General features: G+C 34.1%; 1 protein-coding gene across 4 annotated transcripts in view; it reads left to right on the top strand.

The window, feature by feature from the left end:
* Positions 1-20,353, top strand: part of LIN28B (lin-28 homolog B) — a 142,286-nt gene that overhangs the window by 12,154 nt on the left and 109,779 nt on the right. For 2 of the 4 annotated variants that reach the window (XM_059889868.1, XM_059889869.1), the window contains exon 3: positions 4,967-5,154. In XM_059889868.1, the coding sequence (XP_059745851.1) occupies positions 4,967-5,154 (188 nt within the window). Of the gene's footprint in view, positions 1-3,042; positions 3,292-3,800; positions 4,137-4,966; positions 5,155-20,353 lie in introns of those variants that run through there. The other 2 variants (XM_059889871.1, XM_059889870.1) reach the window with 2 other exon arrangements.

Here is a 20,353-nt window from a genome sequence, read left to right as displayed (position 1 = left end):
CCCTCCACTCCCTTTGCCCCCCACCGCCTTCCCCACAGACGGCTTTTCTTGACCCTCCAAAGGCGCACGGCGACGTTTTCGTGGCTTCCCGAAAGGACGGCGGCGCCAGGGGTCTGAAGACAGCTCCATTTTAGGCATGGCCTGGTCGGGGAGTAGGGGGTGGGGTGCTCCTTTTCTTGGCCGCTTCTGATAACCGCCCTCCATCCCCCGACTTCACTTTTCTGATTGCGGAGACTTTGACACATCACAGATGAAGAGATCAGATTATAAATGATATATGTGTAGAAATGCAATGAAGGTAGCAGATTGTGCCAAACGTTGCCTCCATCCCAGTGGAGGCAAGGGTTCCTTTTGTTCGGTGTTCATTTGGTTGGGACAAAATGACAAATGTGAAAGTACCCTAACTAGTGAAAAATCCTCACCCTTCTTGGAAGGACTCAACTTCTAGAACTGAGGTGGTGATGTGGTGAATAAAGGAAAAGGTGACTGAAGAGAGAAAGGGGAGAGGAAGTGGCAAGGGCGGGCGGTGGAGGGAAGGGGCAGATCCGCTGACCTGGGGGTCTCGGCGACCTTGGGGCGCGGGACTGCGCGTGAAACTCCGCGGCTGCGAGGGCAGAGCGGGCTGCAGACCCCGGCCTCATTTGCCGGGAGGGGAGCACGGGTGGAGCCGCTCGCCATGGTGCCGCAGCCCCTCCTCCTAGTTTTAAGAAGAACCGAAGCATTGTTTCAGCTGTATAGAAGTCACTCATTGCTTTTACTTGAAAACAACAACGGTGGGCTCTGGAACCTTTTTCGGCTCCTTGCATTGTACTGTTGGAATTTTTAAAAGAAAGAAAAAATTGTGTATTTCGTTTCATAACTGTAGAAATTTTAGATTGTGATAACCAACGGGGTTTAATAGGTTATTTCCTTTTTTTTTTTTTTTTTTACCCTTAGTGCATTGAGGATTCTTTGTAGCTACTTGAACTCATTTTAAAGACATTTTGAAAGAAGTATGATAAATCAAGCTACTGAAACATTTGGCTTCCACAAGTATAAAACATGCGTTTTGAGTCAAGCACAGGTCTTTCTGGCACTAAAAACAAATAGGAAATGAGACAAAAATTAAAACCAGAAGACTTCAGGAAGGTGACAAATTGGAAAGCGTTCTAGGAGATTCAAGGGACCATTTTAGGTGAAAGAACTCTATGAGCTTAAAAAGATTATGGTTAGTTTTAAACAAGGATCTTAGGCTCAAAAGATTGAGGGCAGGGAGCAGGAAAAGATGAGTCTATTTTCAAAGACAGTGCCATATCCCTGAAATGGAAACTGGTATTTTCCATGTCACTGTCTCCTTTCTCTTCCCTCCCTACCCTTTCCCTTCCCTGCTTCTCCCTCTCCTCTCCCCTCCTTTCCTTTCTTTTACTCTCCACATTCCCCCTCCCTCCCCCAGGTATGTAAATGCATTTGCCTTAAATTCTCTGTGAATGAATGTTAGAGGATTTCTCAAAGTTCCCGGTTGGAAAAAGCTTTCTACGCGACTTGAAAGGCCGATGTCCCTCTCAGGAAATGAATGAGTCGATAACCTCTGACACCAGTGACCAGTCCAGTGAACCCTACCTTAATTCCACTAATACTGGAGGCCCCTATTCCGGCTAAACTGAATCTCATAACGCATATCATCCAATGTGGTTCACTTATGGTATTTCCCACTTTTCATCTATGTATTTATAGGTTTGAATTTCATCATATTGAACAAATAAGAATTCAGAACCCACCTACATGTTTCTGAGTTTATGCTGATTAGTCCATTTTCTGATTAAAAACAAACATAAAATATTGTTTATCAGATGTGTGTCAGTGACAAAACTAAATTACACTGCCTGTGAATTTTATAATTTTACATAAATAGTGACATTTCCTCAATTTGTGTTAATAATTTTCATGTTATTTCTTTTATCAGATGTTGATTTTTAAAAGTGATTCATTTAAAATATTAAAACCCCCACTATTGATTTAAATTAATTTTTATATTTCCTATTATTCAAAACATTTAACCTGGAGTACCATTGTTAAAGTTATTTCATTATAGGTCAGTGTAATCGGTTGATTTCTAATAAAGTAATGCCAAATGTTGTTAGCAATTTTTTTTTAAGAGCTAAAAGCTTTTGGGACTCTTGCAAAATAATTTGCATTTTTATACTTTTTCTTTCCTCCCTACCAGCTGGCACATGGTTATCTCCCCCTCTCCACCAAAGTAAATAAAATGAGATAGCTTTGCTCCCTTTCTTGAGAAACAACAAAAGAAAGAAACAGACGAAAAATCTTTTCAAATTCATCAGTCTCCAATGAAGCCTTTTACCACAAACAGCTGAAAATAACATTTATATACATCCATTTATTTCAGATCTGAACTAATTAGTATAATTGTCCATTTCATTGTTTAATATGGGGAGGAGGTGTAAATAGGTGGATTCTGTGGGTTTTCCAAAGCTTTTGGACTCAGAATCCCTACGTTTTAGTTTGTGTGAAACAGTGTTAAGAGTTAGGAGTGTGTTGGGGGGGAGGTGGATTGCGGGTTTGGTGGGGGAGGGTAAACTCGGTAGCTTTGCCGAAGGGAAGTGGTATCTGTACAGTTTCTCGGTAAACTGCTTGTTTAAGAAAATGGGGGGTGGGGTGGGGAAAGGGTGGTGGTGCGTTTAAATGTTTCAAAGACCGGTGTTATTTTATATTCTAAAGGAAATCAAGCATTTCCAGTTGATCTGTAGTATTTACTGTAGTAGTCGATGAGGGAGGCAATATTGGTGTCAGCATCTGGTAATCAACAATCGTTTGTAACAATCTGAAAGGTAAAAGGATAAGCATTTTGAAACTGGGGTGCTGGCCGTGGAAGGGACGGTAGGAGCCTAATCCGTTATTAAATTTTCGTTTATTCAACTCTTGTATCCACTGGTAGTGCACTTTTAAAATGTCAGGGTCCAGTCAATAAGATGTGAATTTACCTTTTTCCTCCCACTGGCCCCTCTTTTTCACCCCTCCCCCCACCCTCGCCCGCTGTTTCTCCCCCACCTCTTTCTCTGGCTCCTCTTCACCTCGCCTGCCTGGCGCTCCCCTCCCCCTCCCTGCCCATACATACGTCGCCTTGCTCTTGGGGAACAATCGCCACTGATTGAGGTTCACTCTTATGTTAGGCTGGAAAACTGGGCTGTTATTTAGGAAGTCATTAATCACATCTCCTCCCCCGGAAAGAGATGGCGGAGAAACCTGTGAAGTACAATTCCTTACCAACCCCCTCCAAAATGTTCCGAAACGGTAAACCTAAACACTATTTGACTGCATGAAGGTGATAGCGATTTTTCCGGTAGGATTTTATTTTAAATTTGAAAAATACTTCAGGGCACAATCAGGTACTTGTGTGCATTTCTCTTACTGTGGGTGTAGATTACCATTATATAAAGTTTCATGGATGTGTAATTAGGTTCAATTAGATCCTTTGTAAATTACATATTTTCCTCTAAGAATTGAGTTAAATGTGAAATTTGCATCCTAAGCAGGTTTGTTGTTACTGATCAGTTGAATTCTTGGGGTGGGGGGGGGGAGCATAACATCGGTTGCTTTATTTAAGTGGCTTTCCCCCCCTAAATGAGATTATTTAGACAGGCTTGTGTGTAAGGCACGCGTGTGCACATATATGACTGTGCCGTTTCTCTAAATCGACGATTCACAAGGACCCTCCATTGTGTTTAAGTAAAAGCACGAAATCGGCATTCTGATTTATCGTAAAGAAGCGTCCCAAATTGTCTTTAAGATAACATGTTTGAGTTTTTCGTGTTCATTCATAAATTATTTTGGTGTCAGCATAGATGAAATGGCGATTGGTTATCTCTTCCTCTTGCCAGCCCCTTAAGGATCCGAGGTGAAATTAGTAGCAAGAAAGCATGTAATTGACAAAGTCACGTGTGCTCAGGGGGCCAGAAACTGGAGAGAGAAGAGAAAAAAAAATCAAAAGAGGGAAAGCACATTAGACCATGCGAGCTAAATTTGTGATCGCACAAAATCAAGATGTTAGATTGATGCAGAAGACCACTCCGTTCCAAAGGGAAAGTTTTCATCTCACGAGTTTGGAGCAGAGGGCCCGTGGGGCAACATGGCCGAAGGTTAATTTTCTTTTCTATTGTTTTACTGTGATTTTCTCTCTTCCTTCTCCCCCTCCCCCTCTCCCACCCTTCTTTGCCCGTCCCCCCCTTCCCCTTTTTACCCCAATACTGAGCAATACCCCCACCCCCCGTCGCGCAATGGGGCTTTCTGCAACCTATTGTTATAGATCTCCAAAAATGTTTTGTACCGCCCACACTGATTCACAACTTGAAAAGCTTTCAGGGGGCTATTGTTTGAATTGTTTGAGTGTGATTAAGCGCAGTTTCAGTTAGTGAGCCCGAGAAAACTTTTATACACCTGCCCCCTCCCCCATTCCACCCCAACTTTAATTGAAAGTTATTGGGGGGGAGGGGAATGCACATTGCAAATAACCCTGGATTCAATGCTGCCGCATGTGCATTAACTAGTTCTAATCATCTTCACGATTTCTTTCCTCCTCGTGCATGCCGGAAAGAATTAGTTTCGCTGAAAATTTCTTTTTATAAATGAGATCAGTGTTAAATCAGCAATATGCAAGTAAAGTATCGCATGCTGTACTGTAATATGTGGCTGAAAAACAGTTTAATCAAAAAGTACACGTATGTACAGAAACGTGGAAGTTGTGATCGATAGAACATTGTGGCTTCCTCCCTCCTCCGCTTCCCCCTTTAACCCTTTAATTTATTTTCAGCAGAAAAAAAGGAATCAACCATTTAGTAACTTCTCCCCCCCCCCCATTTCCGTTCCCCGATCCCCACTCCCAAGCAGTTCCCCACGCCCCCCCCCCCCCCCCTTCAGTGAACTGTTTGGGACTTCTGACTAACTGACTTTTTTGTCCTGTTCTACTCAGGCGGGGCAGGCAAAGGTGGTGGAGAAGAGCCCGGGAAGCTGCCAGAGCAGGCAGAGGACGAATCCCAGGTTTTGCACGGAACTGGCCACTGCAAGTGGTTCAACGTGCGAATGGGATTTGGATTCATCTCCATGATAAGCCGAGAGGGAAGCCCCTTGGATATTCCAGTGGATGTATTTGTACACCAAGTAAGCCAGACTGTGGTGTGTTTTTTTTTGTTTGTCTGTTTTTTGCTTCCCGTCTTTACTTGCTTCTCTCTGGAGGAGCTGACCGGTAGTTTTGTCAACTGACTTATAATAGTGTGTCCTTCAAAATCTTCTTTAAAATCACGAGTGATTGCAGTTTTTAGGGTATGTGCATGGGCTCTTTCCTGCGTGTCTTTTCCTAAACAGAAAATCAAATCTTTGAAATTTCAGTTCTGGGTGCTGATTGAGTTCAGTAATTTCCCCTCTTTGCACAGCGAAATTGTCGTAGTGTAGCTTCCGGTGTTACTGGTTACTATATTACGTGGTTTGTGTCTGGGAAATGAGTGGGAAATGAATTAAGAAACGGTGATCATACTAAGTTAAAAAAAAAAAAAAAAAACAACCGCCAATGTTTTACTATAACAATCTCTAGGTACCCTTACTTTAGACGCCTCTAATCACGGTAGGTTCCCCAATTATTTTATATTTGCCTGTAGTCATTTGTAGAATCGAGTGAAAATAATTTGATTTCACAGTAAAATAAAGTCGGACATTGTTGATCTAGTATGGATATGAAGAAATGCAGGAGAGGATTTTTGGTAATCAAACATTTTGGAAACGTGCTCCTTGTAGGGCATAGATCCAAGGATACTGTCTCTTTAAGAGACTGAACTCAAAAAAACATGTGGCCAGTGGCGGCTCTAGTTTGTGTGTTTAAAATGTACTAGTTGGCTACTTGGGACAAATTTCCACCGTTGCTTATATTGTGTTGTAATTTTAAAAGATGCTTAAATACCAAATATGACGTCTTTTCTTCTCATTTTCGAAATTTTATCCGGAAACAAGAAAATGAATACGTCTTCCCCTTTCACTCTTCTCTTCATAGTAAAAAAAGGTATCTACAAGTTTGCAAGCTTGATTATTTAATCCATAGAAGTTGGAGAAATATAAATGATCTGTAAAGAATTATTCGAAGTAACGGATTTAAGACTAAAGAGGTTTATTTTAGCTTGACATCTGAGTTAAAAAGAATTGAATGCATGGCTATCAGTCCTACAGGTTCACTAACATAGATACATGCAGGAAATAGTGTATTTGCAAAAAAATTATGTTTTGATTGATAGTATGTTGCATGTTCCTGGTAATAATTTACAACCTCTTTTCCTCCCTAAGGAATATCATCTTCAAATTAAGTATATAAACAATAGAAACATATGAAACCATTTTGTTTTGATCTGTTGTCCTGTGCTTGGTAGCTTCCTGACCTTGCTATGTGGTGTGTTTTCCTTTCCTAAAGGCCTGGCTATCATTATTGGCTGTTTACATGAGGAAGGATCAGCATAATCTGTGAATTGAAACAGGGTTTAAATACATAAATAGAAGTCCACAGACAGGCTACTGGATTTTATGCCTCCTATTTTATATGTGAGAATGAAGCCACATTTTCTGCTTTTCTCCTCCCTACACAGAATGACTGAAATCATTGACAAATCCATTTTCTCTCAGGCTCTGGCTTTCCCCTCTTTGAACCTTCTTTAGGTTGTTAAATTGTTCTTTACAATCTCATAAATTTGTTTTATAGATGAATGAAAAAAAATAGCCCTTTTCTTCTTTGTCTTATCACACCTTGTTACAATTGGTTTTCTATGTTTACCTTTTAATATATTCAAATATTAGACATTTTATTAACTGATATTAATGTTTAGAACAATGAGTCATCCAGTTTTAAGCTGTTTCATGGTTATATGTTGATAAGCATTTCTGTATCTACCAAATTAAGAAATGCTGTATTGCTGAAAAGTTTTTTTTTAAATAAATAGTGAACAGTTTCTAGAGTACAACATAGATTATTCATATCATATTAGACTTACTTTAATCTTGTTACACATCATGTATTTACTAAAGAAGTATTAAAATGATATATGTGATTTAAAAAATGTCTCAAATATATGTGTATTGTTCATAAGAACAGCCTGGATATATTCTTAGGAAAAAGTATGTAAAAGTCAATAAAACTCAAGTATTAGTATTTTTGTGGTGAAAGAAAAATCAGGGCAGTAATAATCTTTAAATTTAAAATTAAAAGTGATATTTAAGAGCTTTTTTTAGTGGTTACAGTATTTGTGTTTTAAAATATATTTATTTTTCTCCAGGGAAAATTATTTTGAATCAGTTTCTTTGTTATTGTTTCTGGTTTTGTTTCTTCTTGACTTTGATGCCTAGGTGAAGGGATTTCTGTCTTATATTGATAACATATAAATTGCATATAACTCATGAATAATTATTTTGAGGAAGGCAGAATTCCACTGATTTCAGCAATGCAACTGCAAGTAACAATTTGATGTCCATAATGATGTGTGCAGGTATCATGTGAGCATCACTTTACAAAATCAGATTGTGTTTCATGACGATTACATAAAAGTTTTTAAGACATTTAAAAAATTATTTCTTAGCTGCCATTTTTAACTGTATGGGCATTTTGGAAAGCATACTAGATTTTATGTATAATTATAAATTAGATTTTCCCCATTATATATATATTATTTTGTAATGAAAAGGCATCATAGATAATTAGGAATTTTAAATGTTTAACCGCAGTGGCATCTAATTATTATTTTAAATATATGAAATAACGGAGTTCAGTTTTTTGGACTGTTTAGAAGTACATGTGTTACTGGAGTTTTAAAAAAGTATTCTGAAACATGTTTTTAAGAGTATATATTCGGGGAAATAAAAAAATGGTTTTAGTTACTTTAAAATAATATTTAAAAATTCATGCCAAAGCACCCAGGATACTTTTTTCTCCTTTAAAAATATTGACTGCAAAGAACTGCACATCAAAAGCATTAAGTTGCTATGAAAATTAAGAGAATATATGAATGTGTTCTTAAAATAGAGCTGGACATTTTTGGTTATATAATTCTGTTTAAAATTTATTGGCAACAATACAGTCAAACTTTGATTTAGTTTCTATAATGTACCAAGTCCTAAAAAATAAACCCAAGACTTGGGTACTGTCCTTTCTCTATCTTCAGACTTGTTGATAAATATAATGAGACTGCTGTTTGAACATGGTATGTGACCACTGGTTTAAAATGACTGCCTTCATTGGACTTCCTGATGTTAACTGGTGATTTAAATAATCGTATTTTTATGGATTTGTAATGAATAGCTGTATTTTGACACATGTTAATAGTGAAACATTGATAGCATTCAGTATTTTTTAAAACTTAACCAAAAGGTATAAATGTTATATTTGTGAATTTTGTCATCGTTTTAAGATGTTCCTTAAAATTTTTGATAATGATATAGTTTGTAAATAGGATAAATTTGTAGAAATTTCTTACTTAAGCAAACAGTGCAAAACAGAATTTTGTCTCTCAACTGAAGGAAGAATATAGATGGTTAATACAGATATGTAAGTATTGCTTCCTACTCAGGTTATTTCAAGTTATCTTGAGTGCTAATAATTAATACTCTTATCAGTTTATTATTATTAATAAATTCTTTAAAATTTGCACTCACAGATTGTAGAATGTCAACTTTCTGAAATATTGTAATCTTTTAATAGGACTTAATATGTGATGATATTTTTAAATGAATCACATGGTAATTAAATACTAGATCCTTTATGAAGGAGGGCAGTATTACTCAATAACTACCTGTTGATGTTATTATGTAACTTTTTCTTTATGTAGATTTTTACATTTATTTTTAAAGTCATTACCTCAACTGATAAGATAAAATGATCATTTGAACTTTGTTTTGTCCAGAGGAAGGATAGAATCCATTCTCCTTATTACCCTCTCTACAGCTCATTTGCATAATAATATTTTCTTGCTGAGTTACATATTTGGGAGTGTTAGCCATCAACTAGGATACAAAGAATTTTTAACATAAATATTTTATTTGCTTCACAATTTATGGAAGAATTTTTTTCAAAAATGACCATCATTTAGCTATTGTCTTAGGTGTCTTCAATAGTATTTTAATTTGGTTTTGAAGTCTTTATTTACCTTTTAACTATTGATGTTTTCTTATGCTTTCTATTTCTGATTTTTAGTTTGATGTTTATGGAGAATACAAATGCCTGTATTACAAAGATTTTATATATTTTATGTTCCTTTTATTACTTTGCTCAAAAACATTTCAAAGAATAATGAAAATAGAAGAAATAAGAGTAATTATCACAGTATAGGATGTAAAAATATTTGGAGATGGCTAATATTTAATATATAAAAATTGAAGTATTATACACAGTTCAATTGACATAGGACAGAGTTCATGTCTCTGTTTTTAACATTAATTAGCTACACAGTTATGAGAGTTAATTTACTACAATGTGCTCATGTTTAAGGGTTTTTCATAATAGTTAATTATTTATTAGCCATATCACTTTTGTTATAGTTTAGTATGAAAACATTTTCCAAACTCAGAATATATATGATTATGTATTTTATCCTTGGTGCTGTTGATAAATGTCACTGTAAAAAAATACATATATTTAGATTGAAATCTTGGAAATTTAAAATGTGATCATGTAACAGAGCTAATTTGTTAGTGAGTTATGCATGTTAACATTGTGAAAATGGTTCCTAAAACTACCAAATTTTCCAGATGAATTTCCCAGTTGACTAATTCGAAAGAATCCCAAGTGAAATGCTTTCAAGTTATTTAATCATAAAGTCACATTTAAAGGTATTTAAATAAAAATATTATCAGGCTTTAATTATTTTAAAAGATACTGGGTACTTTCCTTCTGAAAATGGTGATCCATTTTCAGGACCTTTTATACTTCTAAAGTGATATTCTTATTTGATTTAAACATAAAATGTGAATTGTGTACATAATTAAGACGTTTTTCCTCCTCATTTTAAGTAGTATTGCTGTAACTCTTAAATATTTCCCTCTTATTTTTGATTCTCCTTTTTTAAAAAGACCATTCACAGCAAATGAAGGTGATAAATTGAAGAATTGTTTTTTTAAACAAATATGTAAGTTGCAAGCCACTTACAAGTGTAGCATAAAATCTTTTAACCTATCTTTAACTCATCTCAGAGTTCTTGGGTTTCTTAAGAAATTAAAAACTTGTTTTGTTACCTGCCCTCAACATGCTAGGTCCTTTGTTGTAAATTTTGTTGCTTTTGACACCAAGAAACCATAATAAGGGTTTGAATTTGAATTATCTTCCTGTTCAGAAATTATGTAATTTCTATTGCAGATAGTTTTGTATATCTTAACTGAGCAGTTTTATTGGTATTGGGAATTAAATTTACTAGTTAAAAATATGATGTAGTGTAGTTTTTATTTCTAAACCAAGTATAACCTCATAAGTAAAGTAAGGGTATTTCTGACTATGAAACTGGAAAATTTTTACTTTAAATATGTAGTATGGCATTGTAACATACAGTCTATATGAAACAAATTATTTGTATTCTTCTCTAATTTGATAACATTTTCTAATAATCAGACAAATTGATAGCAGTAATATGTTAAAAAACAAATTGTAGATCAGTGGGAGTACATGTAGAAATGACTTTTTGAAGAGTATCAATTGAGTAGCAAAAGTGTTCATTGTGTTGTATTTTGATACATCAGGATTAATCTTATCTTCTATCTGGCAATAAATTAGAAGATTATCTGATGATTGCCCCCCTTCCTATATCTAAATTTTGACAGTTTAGAAATGCTGTCTCAAATACTTTTATAGATAATTGGTAGCTTTAGTCTTATATTTCTTTCTATAATCAACCTTAAATTGGAATGAAAATACCTAACTTTCGGTGGGTTTTCAAGACTAGAGCTCTGTTGTATAAACTGCCTAGCAAGTATGTGTTGACTAAATAAACTAAAACGTAAACTAGTCTTTGCCATGATAAAATCTTGAGTAAGTTATATATACGATATGTAACTCATAGTATATATTTGTGGTAGAAAATTAAATTGGTATCTTTTATGTGCTCTCTGTCAAATTAGACAAAATGTATTGCATAATATTATAGCTTAATTTTAATGACAGTGAACTATGTCTTATTATAATTTTATGGTGTACAGTATGGCTTAATATTGTTTAACACATCAGTTATATAAACTGAGACTTGGACGTAATTTTGTGATGTTTTTGTTTTACTGCTAATGGTTTGTTGTATTGTGAGGTTTTACCTGTGTATTCAGGTATACATATTTAGTTTGTATATTCTTCAGTGTAAGCTAAGGGGAAAATATGAAATATTGTCTTCAATAGACTTATTGTGATAATTTAATATCTATTGCTCTATTAATAATTATTTAATCCTCATCAGATACAGTGGTATAGAGTCTGGTCAAATAGATTAGTGTTCAAATCCCAGTTTATTATGTTTGTAGGGCAAGTAAGTTACCTTGTCAGTATTTCAGTATCTTAGAAAGGAAGGGACAAGAACGTACCCTCTTTGTATAGGGTTATTATGAGGATTAAATGTTATTACACATGTAAAGCATTAAACACAGAGCTGGGCAGATCATAAGGACTCAGCAGTGTTTGTACATAGTTATTACAAAGGAGATGTCATGTGGTAGAATGAGGGAGAAAATACCAGAAAGGAAGGTTTGAGTTTGGCTGTGCCACTTGGTGGAGTTCTTTCTTTTGGCTAGTTGCTTCCAAAGAGCTTCAGTTCTCATAGGTAAAATGTGGCAATAATAATTTTGGTCTCTATTTTTGAGGGGTGAGGTGTAGGGGTCAACTGAGGTAGCATGCATGAAAATCATCTAAGAATTCTAATGATCCAAATTTAGTTTTAGTCTTTATTTCAAGCCCTGTATTTTTAGTAACACTTTCACCAAATAAATCATTGTCACAATTTTCAAAAGATACTAAGCTCGTGTCAATTATTTTTACCTTGTCAACTTAATTGAGGTATAATTTATATAGATACAGTTCACCAAAGTTAAGTATAAAATGAGATGAGTTTTTACGCATTGTGTAACCACCACCACCATCATGATACAGAACATTTCATCACCCCAGAAAGATCCCTTGTGCCCATTTGTAGTCATCCTTGAAGAAGAAAGGCTCCGTTGTCCTGTATGATATCGATGTCATATTAACTAGTTAACTGCCCTGTTTTCTTTTAACTTTGTGTCTTTAACTATAAGCAACAATCCAGTATCCTTTATGAAATACATTCCACCCTTATATTATGTTCTTTGTTTTTGTTTATTTCTGCTTTCCAATGACCTTTTCCCCACCAGTAGTTGTCTGTGCTTGTCAAAGTAAGATTAATTAGTATACATTTCACTAATCTTCAATCTTAATTTCATTTATCCTAATGGTACTTTTTCACACACATAAACTGCTTGCCTAAAGGACATAATTAAGCTTATTAATATTCATATTTCTTATCAGAAATTTAATGGATTTCTTTCTCAACTGAGTTTTTGTATAGATATTCTTAGAGTTTTAAATCAGCAAGATGGCTGTATCCAAGTATTAACTTTTAAGAAAATGGTTACTCTGAGAAAAACTTATGGTTCAGTAGTTTATCTATTCAACTATTTTTTTAACTGATCACATACTAAGTGTAAAGACTTAATAAGAGTTTTGCTCTCCAGATTGCTGTATGTTCTTCCTATTTTCTTCCTTTTAGCAAACTTCTTAATAAGATTTTTCCAGTTAATTCACATTCTTTTCATACACTGTATGGAGCAGAGACTCATTTACCCTTGTATTATTCACTTTCTTTTTACAAAGTTTAATTGTGCTCCTCTACCTGTAATTTGGGGATAATTATGATGAAAAAAATGTTTTTAAACTTCTGAACTAAATGCAATGATTTCTCACAATCATTCTCATTAATTCTTATATAGTTTTAAGATTCCATGTATAGAAACTAAACTATTTTTAGTATTGCTGAGAATCAGGTCATTTTATTGTGCTATTAATAATATGCTTAATTTTCACCAACTTTTGTTATAAGACACCTAATCAAACCCCACTGAAATGTATTACCTTTGTTAATCTTAAAGGTAGCTTCTGTTTTAAAATCTTTATGTTAATAGCTAAAATATTTACTGTTTTATTCTATATTATATAAATACTCCTTGTAAATTTCAAATTAATTGTACTTTGGCCTTCATCTGTTCATGAACATTTCTTAAGCTTTGTAAGCAATTCCCTAAGTCATTATTGATAGAGACTAGAATGTTCCTAGCTACTATAATTTCTAAATTTTTTTTATCGTAACGTTTTCTTGCAAATGAATTATCTTTATCTTTAATTCAGTCTGTAACAGAAGTCTGACAACACAGGTTATATCACTTTAAATACTTAATAGATCATTGATGTGTTGTAAAGCTTGGAATGAATCCCATCAACTTTTCTCTGAAGCTTAGATTTTTATAACACATCGTTTTGCTTACAATATGGCAACACTGGTGCTTGGAAACTAATTCCACTTTTCAGCAACTCCTTTAAATAGATTAAATGATACTAGAGATGCGTACCTAACACAGTTAAGTATAAGCCATACATTTAAAAAGATAAATGAATAAATCTTTTTCAGTTTTAACAACAAACAGAAAGCTTCTCTTTTTAAGATTGGTTAAACTATGAGTCAGAAACGTAATCACAGTCTTGACCTCACTTTTTTTTTTTTTTTTTAGCTCTCTAATTAAAATTTTTAGTTGAATACTAAATCTCAGGACAGTTGGATTTGCATGTTTGCCCCTTTCACTGTTTCCTCCCCCATGCCATTGAAGAATTTTGAATGGGGAGGAATTTGCGCCCTTTGGCTCAGGTTGCAGACCCACTTGATCAAGCCAGAGAAGCCAGGGTCAGAACTATTCATTGCTTATCTTTTCCTTGGGCCACTTGTAAATCCTGCCTTTCTGCTCTGCAAAAAAATCTCTTTATATTAGACTTATAATAAAGTCTGGAGAATGAAAATAGGCCTAATAGTTGATTCTTGATTGTGAATCCACATGGGTTAATTTCACTTTTTTTGAAGTTTTTGATGGCATTACAGTTTATTTGATGTACATAATTTTGTTTAAATGCATGCTATTTCATTGAAAGACACCAGAAAAGTATCCTCTTGGTAGTGAAAGTATGATATATAATATTATATCTCAGGTTGAGATTTAACACCCTTGAAATGTAGTAATTACTGTTAAGTGAATTAAATTAGTTAATTTGAATTAGATCTATAAAAAGCACCAAAGTATTTTGTTTTGAAGTGCTTAATTTCTAGCATGTATGCTGACACTTAAAATTTGCCTGAATCAATTATAGCAGAAGTTTATGAACTGTATCAATAATGGTGTAAAGACTTTAAATATAGACCCAGGTTTAAACAAACACAAAACACTTTGTTCTTATCTCAGCATCCCTTAAAAGTATACAGCTCTGGTTCAAGACCTCAGGACCACCCATCACCCTGGACATTGGATACTCCTATTTATTCAAGAAGCTTGTGAAGTATCTGTATGTCAGTGGGGGGATGGTCTCATGTGTGTATCTGTGTAGGGAATCACAGTTAGGTGATTTTATCCCAACAAAACAGCACCGTTGTTTATAAACTGAATTATGTTTAGGTATCCGTAGAATTTCCTAGTTGTAAAAACCTAATTTACATTAAATATGTGTTATTTTACGCAAGTGCTGGTTGCAGTTTTCACATTTTTGATGCTTTCCGAAGGTTAGAGTGGGCGTCCATTAAGATTAACCTCAATCCATTACAGCTTTTTGGTTTGCAGGCCCCACCCATTGGCCTTGGATAGCTAATACCGAGCTTTTGTTTCTTCCTGTAGAAAGGAAAGGACAGAAAACTGTTCTTTCTTTCTCATTGTGTAAGTCATGTGACTTCCCTATTAGTTAGTTACAGAGTTGAAATGAATCTCAAAATACATAAGATATCAAAGGTTATGTGAAGTATTTATTGAAATACTTATTTAATTCCCCCTTATTTAATTCCTGTGTTTTATGCATTAAAATATTTGTTTTTAATAACTATACCTTATTTTACATCCATGCAGTTTTTTAGGAAGCCAAAAAGATAACTAAATATATTTAAAAAATAATACTGATCTTTTTATCTATATCATGGTAATTGCTTAGTTTACTCATTTTTCTGTCAGTTATCTTGTAGCATTGTTTGAGGTTTCTAAACTGTAGCTTATTTCTCAGAACTCAGTGTGAAAAAAGTAGGAGTGGTATTTGGGATGATTTTAGCAAGGAAAACTTGCTGATAGCAAAAAAGAAATGTGTAAATACAAGAAGGAACTAATTGGGTATATTTCTTTTTGCTCCTCTTTTCTCTCACCTCTCTATAATAATAAGCAGTGTAGCTAGCTGTTGGAAAATGCTGTCCAGCTCTTAGAATATTTATGCTGATGTTTAGTCTCAGTTTGGTGATTAGTCATGATGTTACAATTTACTATTAAATTTTTAATCTTTAAAATTGTTGTAATCTGTTTTTAAGCTGTTTTTCCAAACCTTTAAAATCTGTTTTAGTAAACAGTACAGCTGTCCTCAAATAATAAATATTTTTAAAAGAGTAGTTCTAAAAGAAGTATTTTTAAAATATAATGTTCTTTGAGAGTGATATTTCCCTGCAAATAAGTATTTTTAAGACTTCTAAGAAGAATGCTTCTGTGTTTTAAAATCCTCTATGCATTTTTATTTAAAATGTGTTTCAATAAAATATGTTGTTAGTGTAAGATAAAAGCATTTTTCTTACATTTTGTCATAGTCTAATAGATTAAAAAAAGACAATGATATTTAATGCTATGATTTTGCTATTATCCAAAGTTACTTGGTTAGATAAGATTTTTTAATATGAAAATTTTGTGAAGTTATGTAGAAAAGCTACTTAAGTTTAATAATACTGGGTCATTAATTTGTAAATAACCAAGATCTAGTTTGAAGTCAGTAATGTGCTAGTCCATGTTTTCATTGGGATTAAAATTCATAGTAAGTGATTTATTTTGCATGTGTTTTATAATTGAATATTTGAACTTCCAATTATTTCATTAATGTTACTTTTAAATATTTATTGATATTTTATTTAATGTTTATAAATTGCCACTAAAATTTTCCATTTAGAAAAGATTTAAGATACTAAATATTTCAAATTTGTGATACTCCTTTATTTACTATTTGGATAACAAAATATTCATAAAACACCAGCAATCTAGTTTTAAGTATGTGAATTAGTACTGGCATTTTTTGGTTGAAATAACCCATTCAGTATCTTAGTATCACTCTGAATTTAACATAAAAGATTAAGAAATAAAGACTAGTTAAAAAAGATTACTACCAGGTTTTTCTGTGTAACATGCTTTTTTTAAACTTTGATATCAGAAAGTGAAAAGTTGGTTGCTTTTCCCTTTATCATTTATTTTCCTCCTGCTAAAGTTTTCTTTAACTTGTGTGGAGAAAAAGTCATTTTTAAATGAAATTAGATGACTCTAAGTCTCTTCATGTTCAGTCAGAAGTATTAATACAAGGTTTATTTGTGGGGAGTAATACCACCTGGGATATTGCTACATGTTTTCATGAGGGTTATTGTAAATATATGATTGATGAATCACTTGATTTCTGGACTTTTTCTCCTAAAATAAACTTTATAGTAAATGGGAAATGATTTTTCAAATTGTTGAAATACCTGAAGTTCCAAGTAAACAGGGACATTTGTTTCAGTACACGTTCTTAAAGGTATTTTCTTTTAAAGATATTCTAATATAAAAAAGTCTTAGTGTGTAACCTTAGGGAAGTTGTCTTGTTAGTTATTGACCACTTTTCCTGATTCTCTGCCTTTATTTTTAAAGTGTCTGGTCACTATTAAGTCATTAATATTCCTAAAGGTAATCCATAATGCGCTACGAGATTCAGTGTTGAACATGTATTCAATTATTCAAATTTACAAAATTCAAACGATTTTTTTGAATATCTCTTAAGATATAGGATAATGTCCTCAGAGTAAGATTTTGACAGAATAGAATTCATTATTTTGATATGCATGTATAGATTTCCATTTTTAGCTGTAAATTGAACAAAGAAATTACTCCAATTATTAAAGTATTATGTTGTCCCAAAATGATTCCCTGCCCTAACATTATCATTTGATCTGCCACCAGGAATTATTACTGCCTTAAGTGGTCTGTCTTTAGTGTCCGCCTCCCTTTTTTCCCCTCCCCCACCCCCCTTCGGGAAGGAAGCCTGGGGCCCTGGCTCTAGAGATACCAGGAAAAGCAATCACTCAGCAGAAAGTGTTTGTCTTTAGCAGAAGTATCATCCCTTGCAAAAGCTTGTAGTTGAGAAGAGGTTAAAAACAGATTAATTAGAGTTTATCAAATTTACTTTACATTCATTTAGAATGCATTTTTGGTACAGCTGGATATTGTGGTGTTATGAAAAAAGTTTCAGGCATTAGCAAAGTCAAATTTAGTCCTTCACCACTTTTCTTTCTTAGCTTCGATTAAATCTTTTATGCTCTTTCTAAAGGGTGTTGCCAATGGTTTTCCTGACTTTGAAGAGGAGAGTGAGTTCTGAATGAAAACCATGAGTGGTTAGGTAATTTTAACGTTTCTCAACAGTTAATGATTATTTGAAGTATTTTCCTAGATTTCCTAAAGAAAGTATATATGAAATGTTTCACTAAGTGTAAGTTGTCATCTAAAGATAATGTTTGTATGTCTAGCACATTTTTGCTTAGAAGGCTTTTTAAACCACAGACTGACTCATAGAGTAGGCTAACAGTGAAAATACTGATACTGATAGATCTAGAAATGTTTTAATTATTTACTTCCTTAGATTGTTCATAAAGTGCTTTTCTTGCTGGTTTCAGGATGAGTAAAGAAATGCAGATTTAGTAGGGTAAACACCGTAAATTTTGGCATAAGCTTGCTGAAGGGCCCAAGTTTCTTTGTGCTATAGATACTTGGGCCAGCATTTCTTCATCTTAAAGGGCAATCCCTTTTCTTAGCTCCACATGTGTTTAAGTCTCATACTTTTGACCCTTTGAAAAAATTAAGCAGCATGGCCATGGAATCTCACAATGAACTTAAAGAGGATTTTAGAAGTTATAGTTCATGTCTGAAAGATAAAAATAAATAATATAATAAATAATATTGTATAATACTTACTTTTTATAGAGTAAATCAAAGATGTTTGAAATTTTTGAATGTTGTTTACTGAAAGGGCAAATATAAAAGTAAAATTTCATGCATATTTCAAATAATGTAAAAATGATGAGTATAAGTAAAATTTTGGTAGAATAACTTGAAAAAGAATATGATCATATATTCCTTTCTGTTAGTCTAGCCCCTCTCCAGATCAACAGACATTTGTATTAGTTTGTTATAGCCACTGCTGATGCTAAGTTCCCACTACTACCATTCCCTGGGGATAGACCCCAGTTTACCATCATTTGATCCTGTCTTCCCATCATCCAGACTCCCCTGTATCGAGGTTTCTATTCGGCCAACACAAGAGACCATTCACCTACAGCCAATCAGTATTGTAGCAATGACAGTGATTATGACATCAATAACAGCAGAATGATAATTGTATCATGTAATTTTATAGTGTTTGCATGTGCAAGGTACCATGCTAAGCGTTTTACAGCCATTAAATATTCTCAAGTCTGAAAGATAGTTACTATTATTGTCTCATATTTACAGATGAAAACAATGCTCTTAGAATTAGAATTGCCTACTTTACGCAATTGAGCCAGCAGTATGACTCCAGAGCAGTGCTCTTGACTCTCTGGGTTCCAGCCACATTTTTAGCTGTTTTAATTTTATATTGATGTGCTTATCTTATGCTAAGTACTTCAGTTTCAATTGTGAGCCACAAGCAGACAGAGATTCTGATTCTGACTTCACGAGTTTAAAGAGCAGTAGGGGTGACAGACAATCAGACCACATAAATGAAAGTAAAATAAAAACCACAATGAGTGCCTTGAAGAAAAGGTACATGGTCCTGTGAGTATGTAATTGTGAGAGCTCTAACCTAGTTTCAGGGTCAGGATGACTACTTTGGGGTAGTAAATTTGTGATGAGAGTAGAAAAATTAATAGATAATGAATAAGGAAAAGAATATTCCAACAGAGGAAGGGAGAATAATGTAGAGAGGCAGGAGGGAAAATGAACATTAGCTTTACAATGTGTTAGGATTAAAAGATCAGTAATATCCTGTCCCTGTCTTTAAGAAACTTGCAGTTAGGGGCATGTGTGTGTATGTGTGTGTTGTGTGTGTGACCAGTGGTTACCACAGAGTGATAAGTGCTAAGATAAGAGCATTAAGGCATTGCCTGTGCTTTTAGTAGTGAGAAAAGTTTGATGAAAGAAGAGGCCATTTGAGATTTGCTGTGGAAATACATAGGAACTTGGTAGCCTGGGAGGGCATTTAACATCATACTTGTGCAGAGATGACAAGTGAAAGAGCCTCTACAGGCCAGTGTGCAGGTAGGGTGCCAGATGCTTGCTGGGTGGAAGGAATAGGCAAAGGGCAAGGTGGAACTGTGCTGAAGGATGAAACTCTCAGGCCTGGGTGGGCCAGCTAGAGATTAGGCAGGTTTATCCATTGGTCCTCACCTTAAACATTGCTATTTACGAATTTCTTTAAAGGACTCCTGCCCCCCAAAGCTTCATTGGCTCTTTGTTTTTAAATAGAATTTAGATTTTTTTAGCCAGGCATTCTAACTCTTCATGACCTGATTGAATCTACTTTTACAGTCTTTCTTGTCATACTTATTTAAATTGTTGTCTTTGTCAAGTCACAACATAGCCTATATGTCTTTGCCTCTTCCTCTTGGCACAGACAATACTGTCTTTCCCCTAAATTCCTTCCTACATTCACCTTTGAAAATTCTTGCCATCTTTGAAAATCCAGCCCCAAATTCAGATCCTTCTTTGCCTGAAGACTTCCCTCATCATTCTAGCTAGAATTGCTTGCTTACTTCTTATAAACTTCAAAACTCTGTTTGTCATAGATTGTCTTCTGTTAAATTTTGTTGTGTCTCTGACTAAATTGTAAACTCTTGAGTGGAATTGTCTTACCAAATTTTGTATTTTGTGCAGTATAATGCTTTTCATAATTCATACACAAAAATATTTCTTGAACATTAAAAAAGTATAATACATTAGGAACATTCCCCCTATCTTCCATTGAACAAAAGATATGGATGTTATTCAAGAAAGCATATGTAAACTCTTCTTTAAG

This window comes from Bos taurus, chromosome 9 (assembly GCF_002263795.3).
Source record: "Bos taurus isolate L1 Dominette 01449 registration number 42190680 breed Hereford chromosome 9, ARS-UCD2.0, whole genome shotgun sequence".
In the NCBI taxonomy this organism is placed as follows: Eukaryota; Metazoa; Chordata; class Mammalia; order Artiodactyla; family Bovidae; genus Bos; species Bos taurus.
The sequence above is the reverse complement of the archived record's forward strand: the minus strand, read 5'-3'. Positions and strand labels throughout refer to the sequence as shown.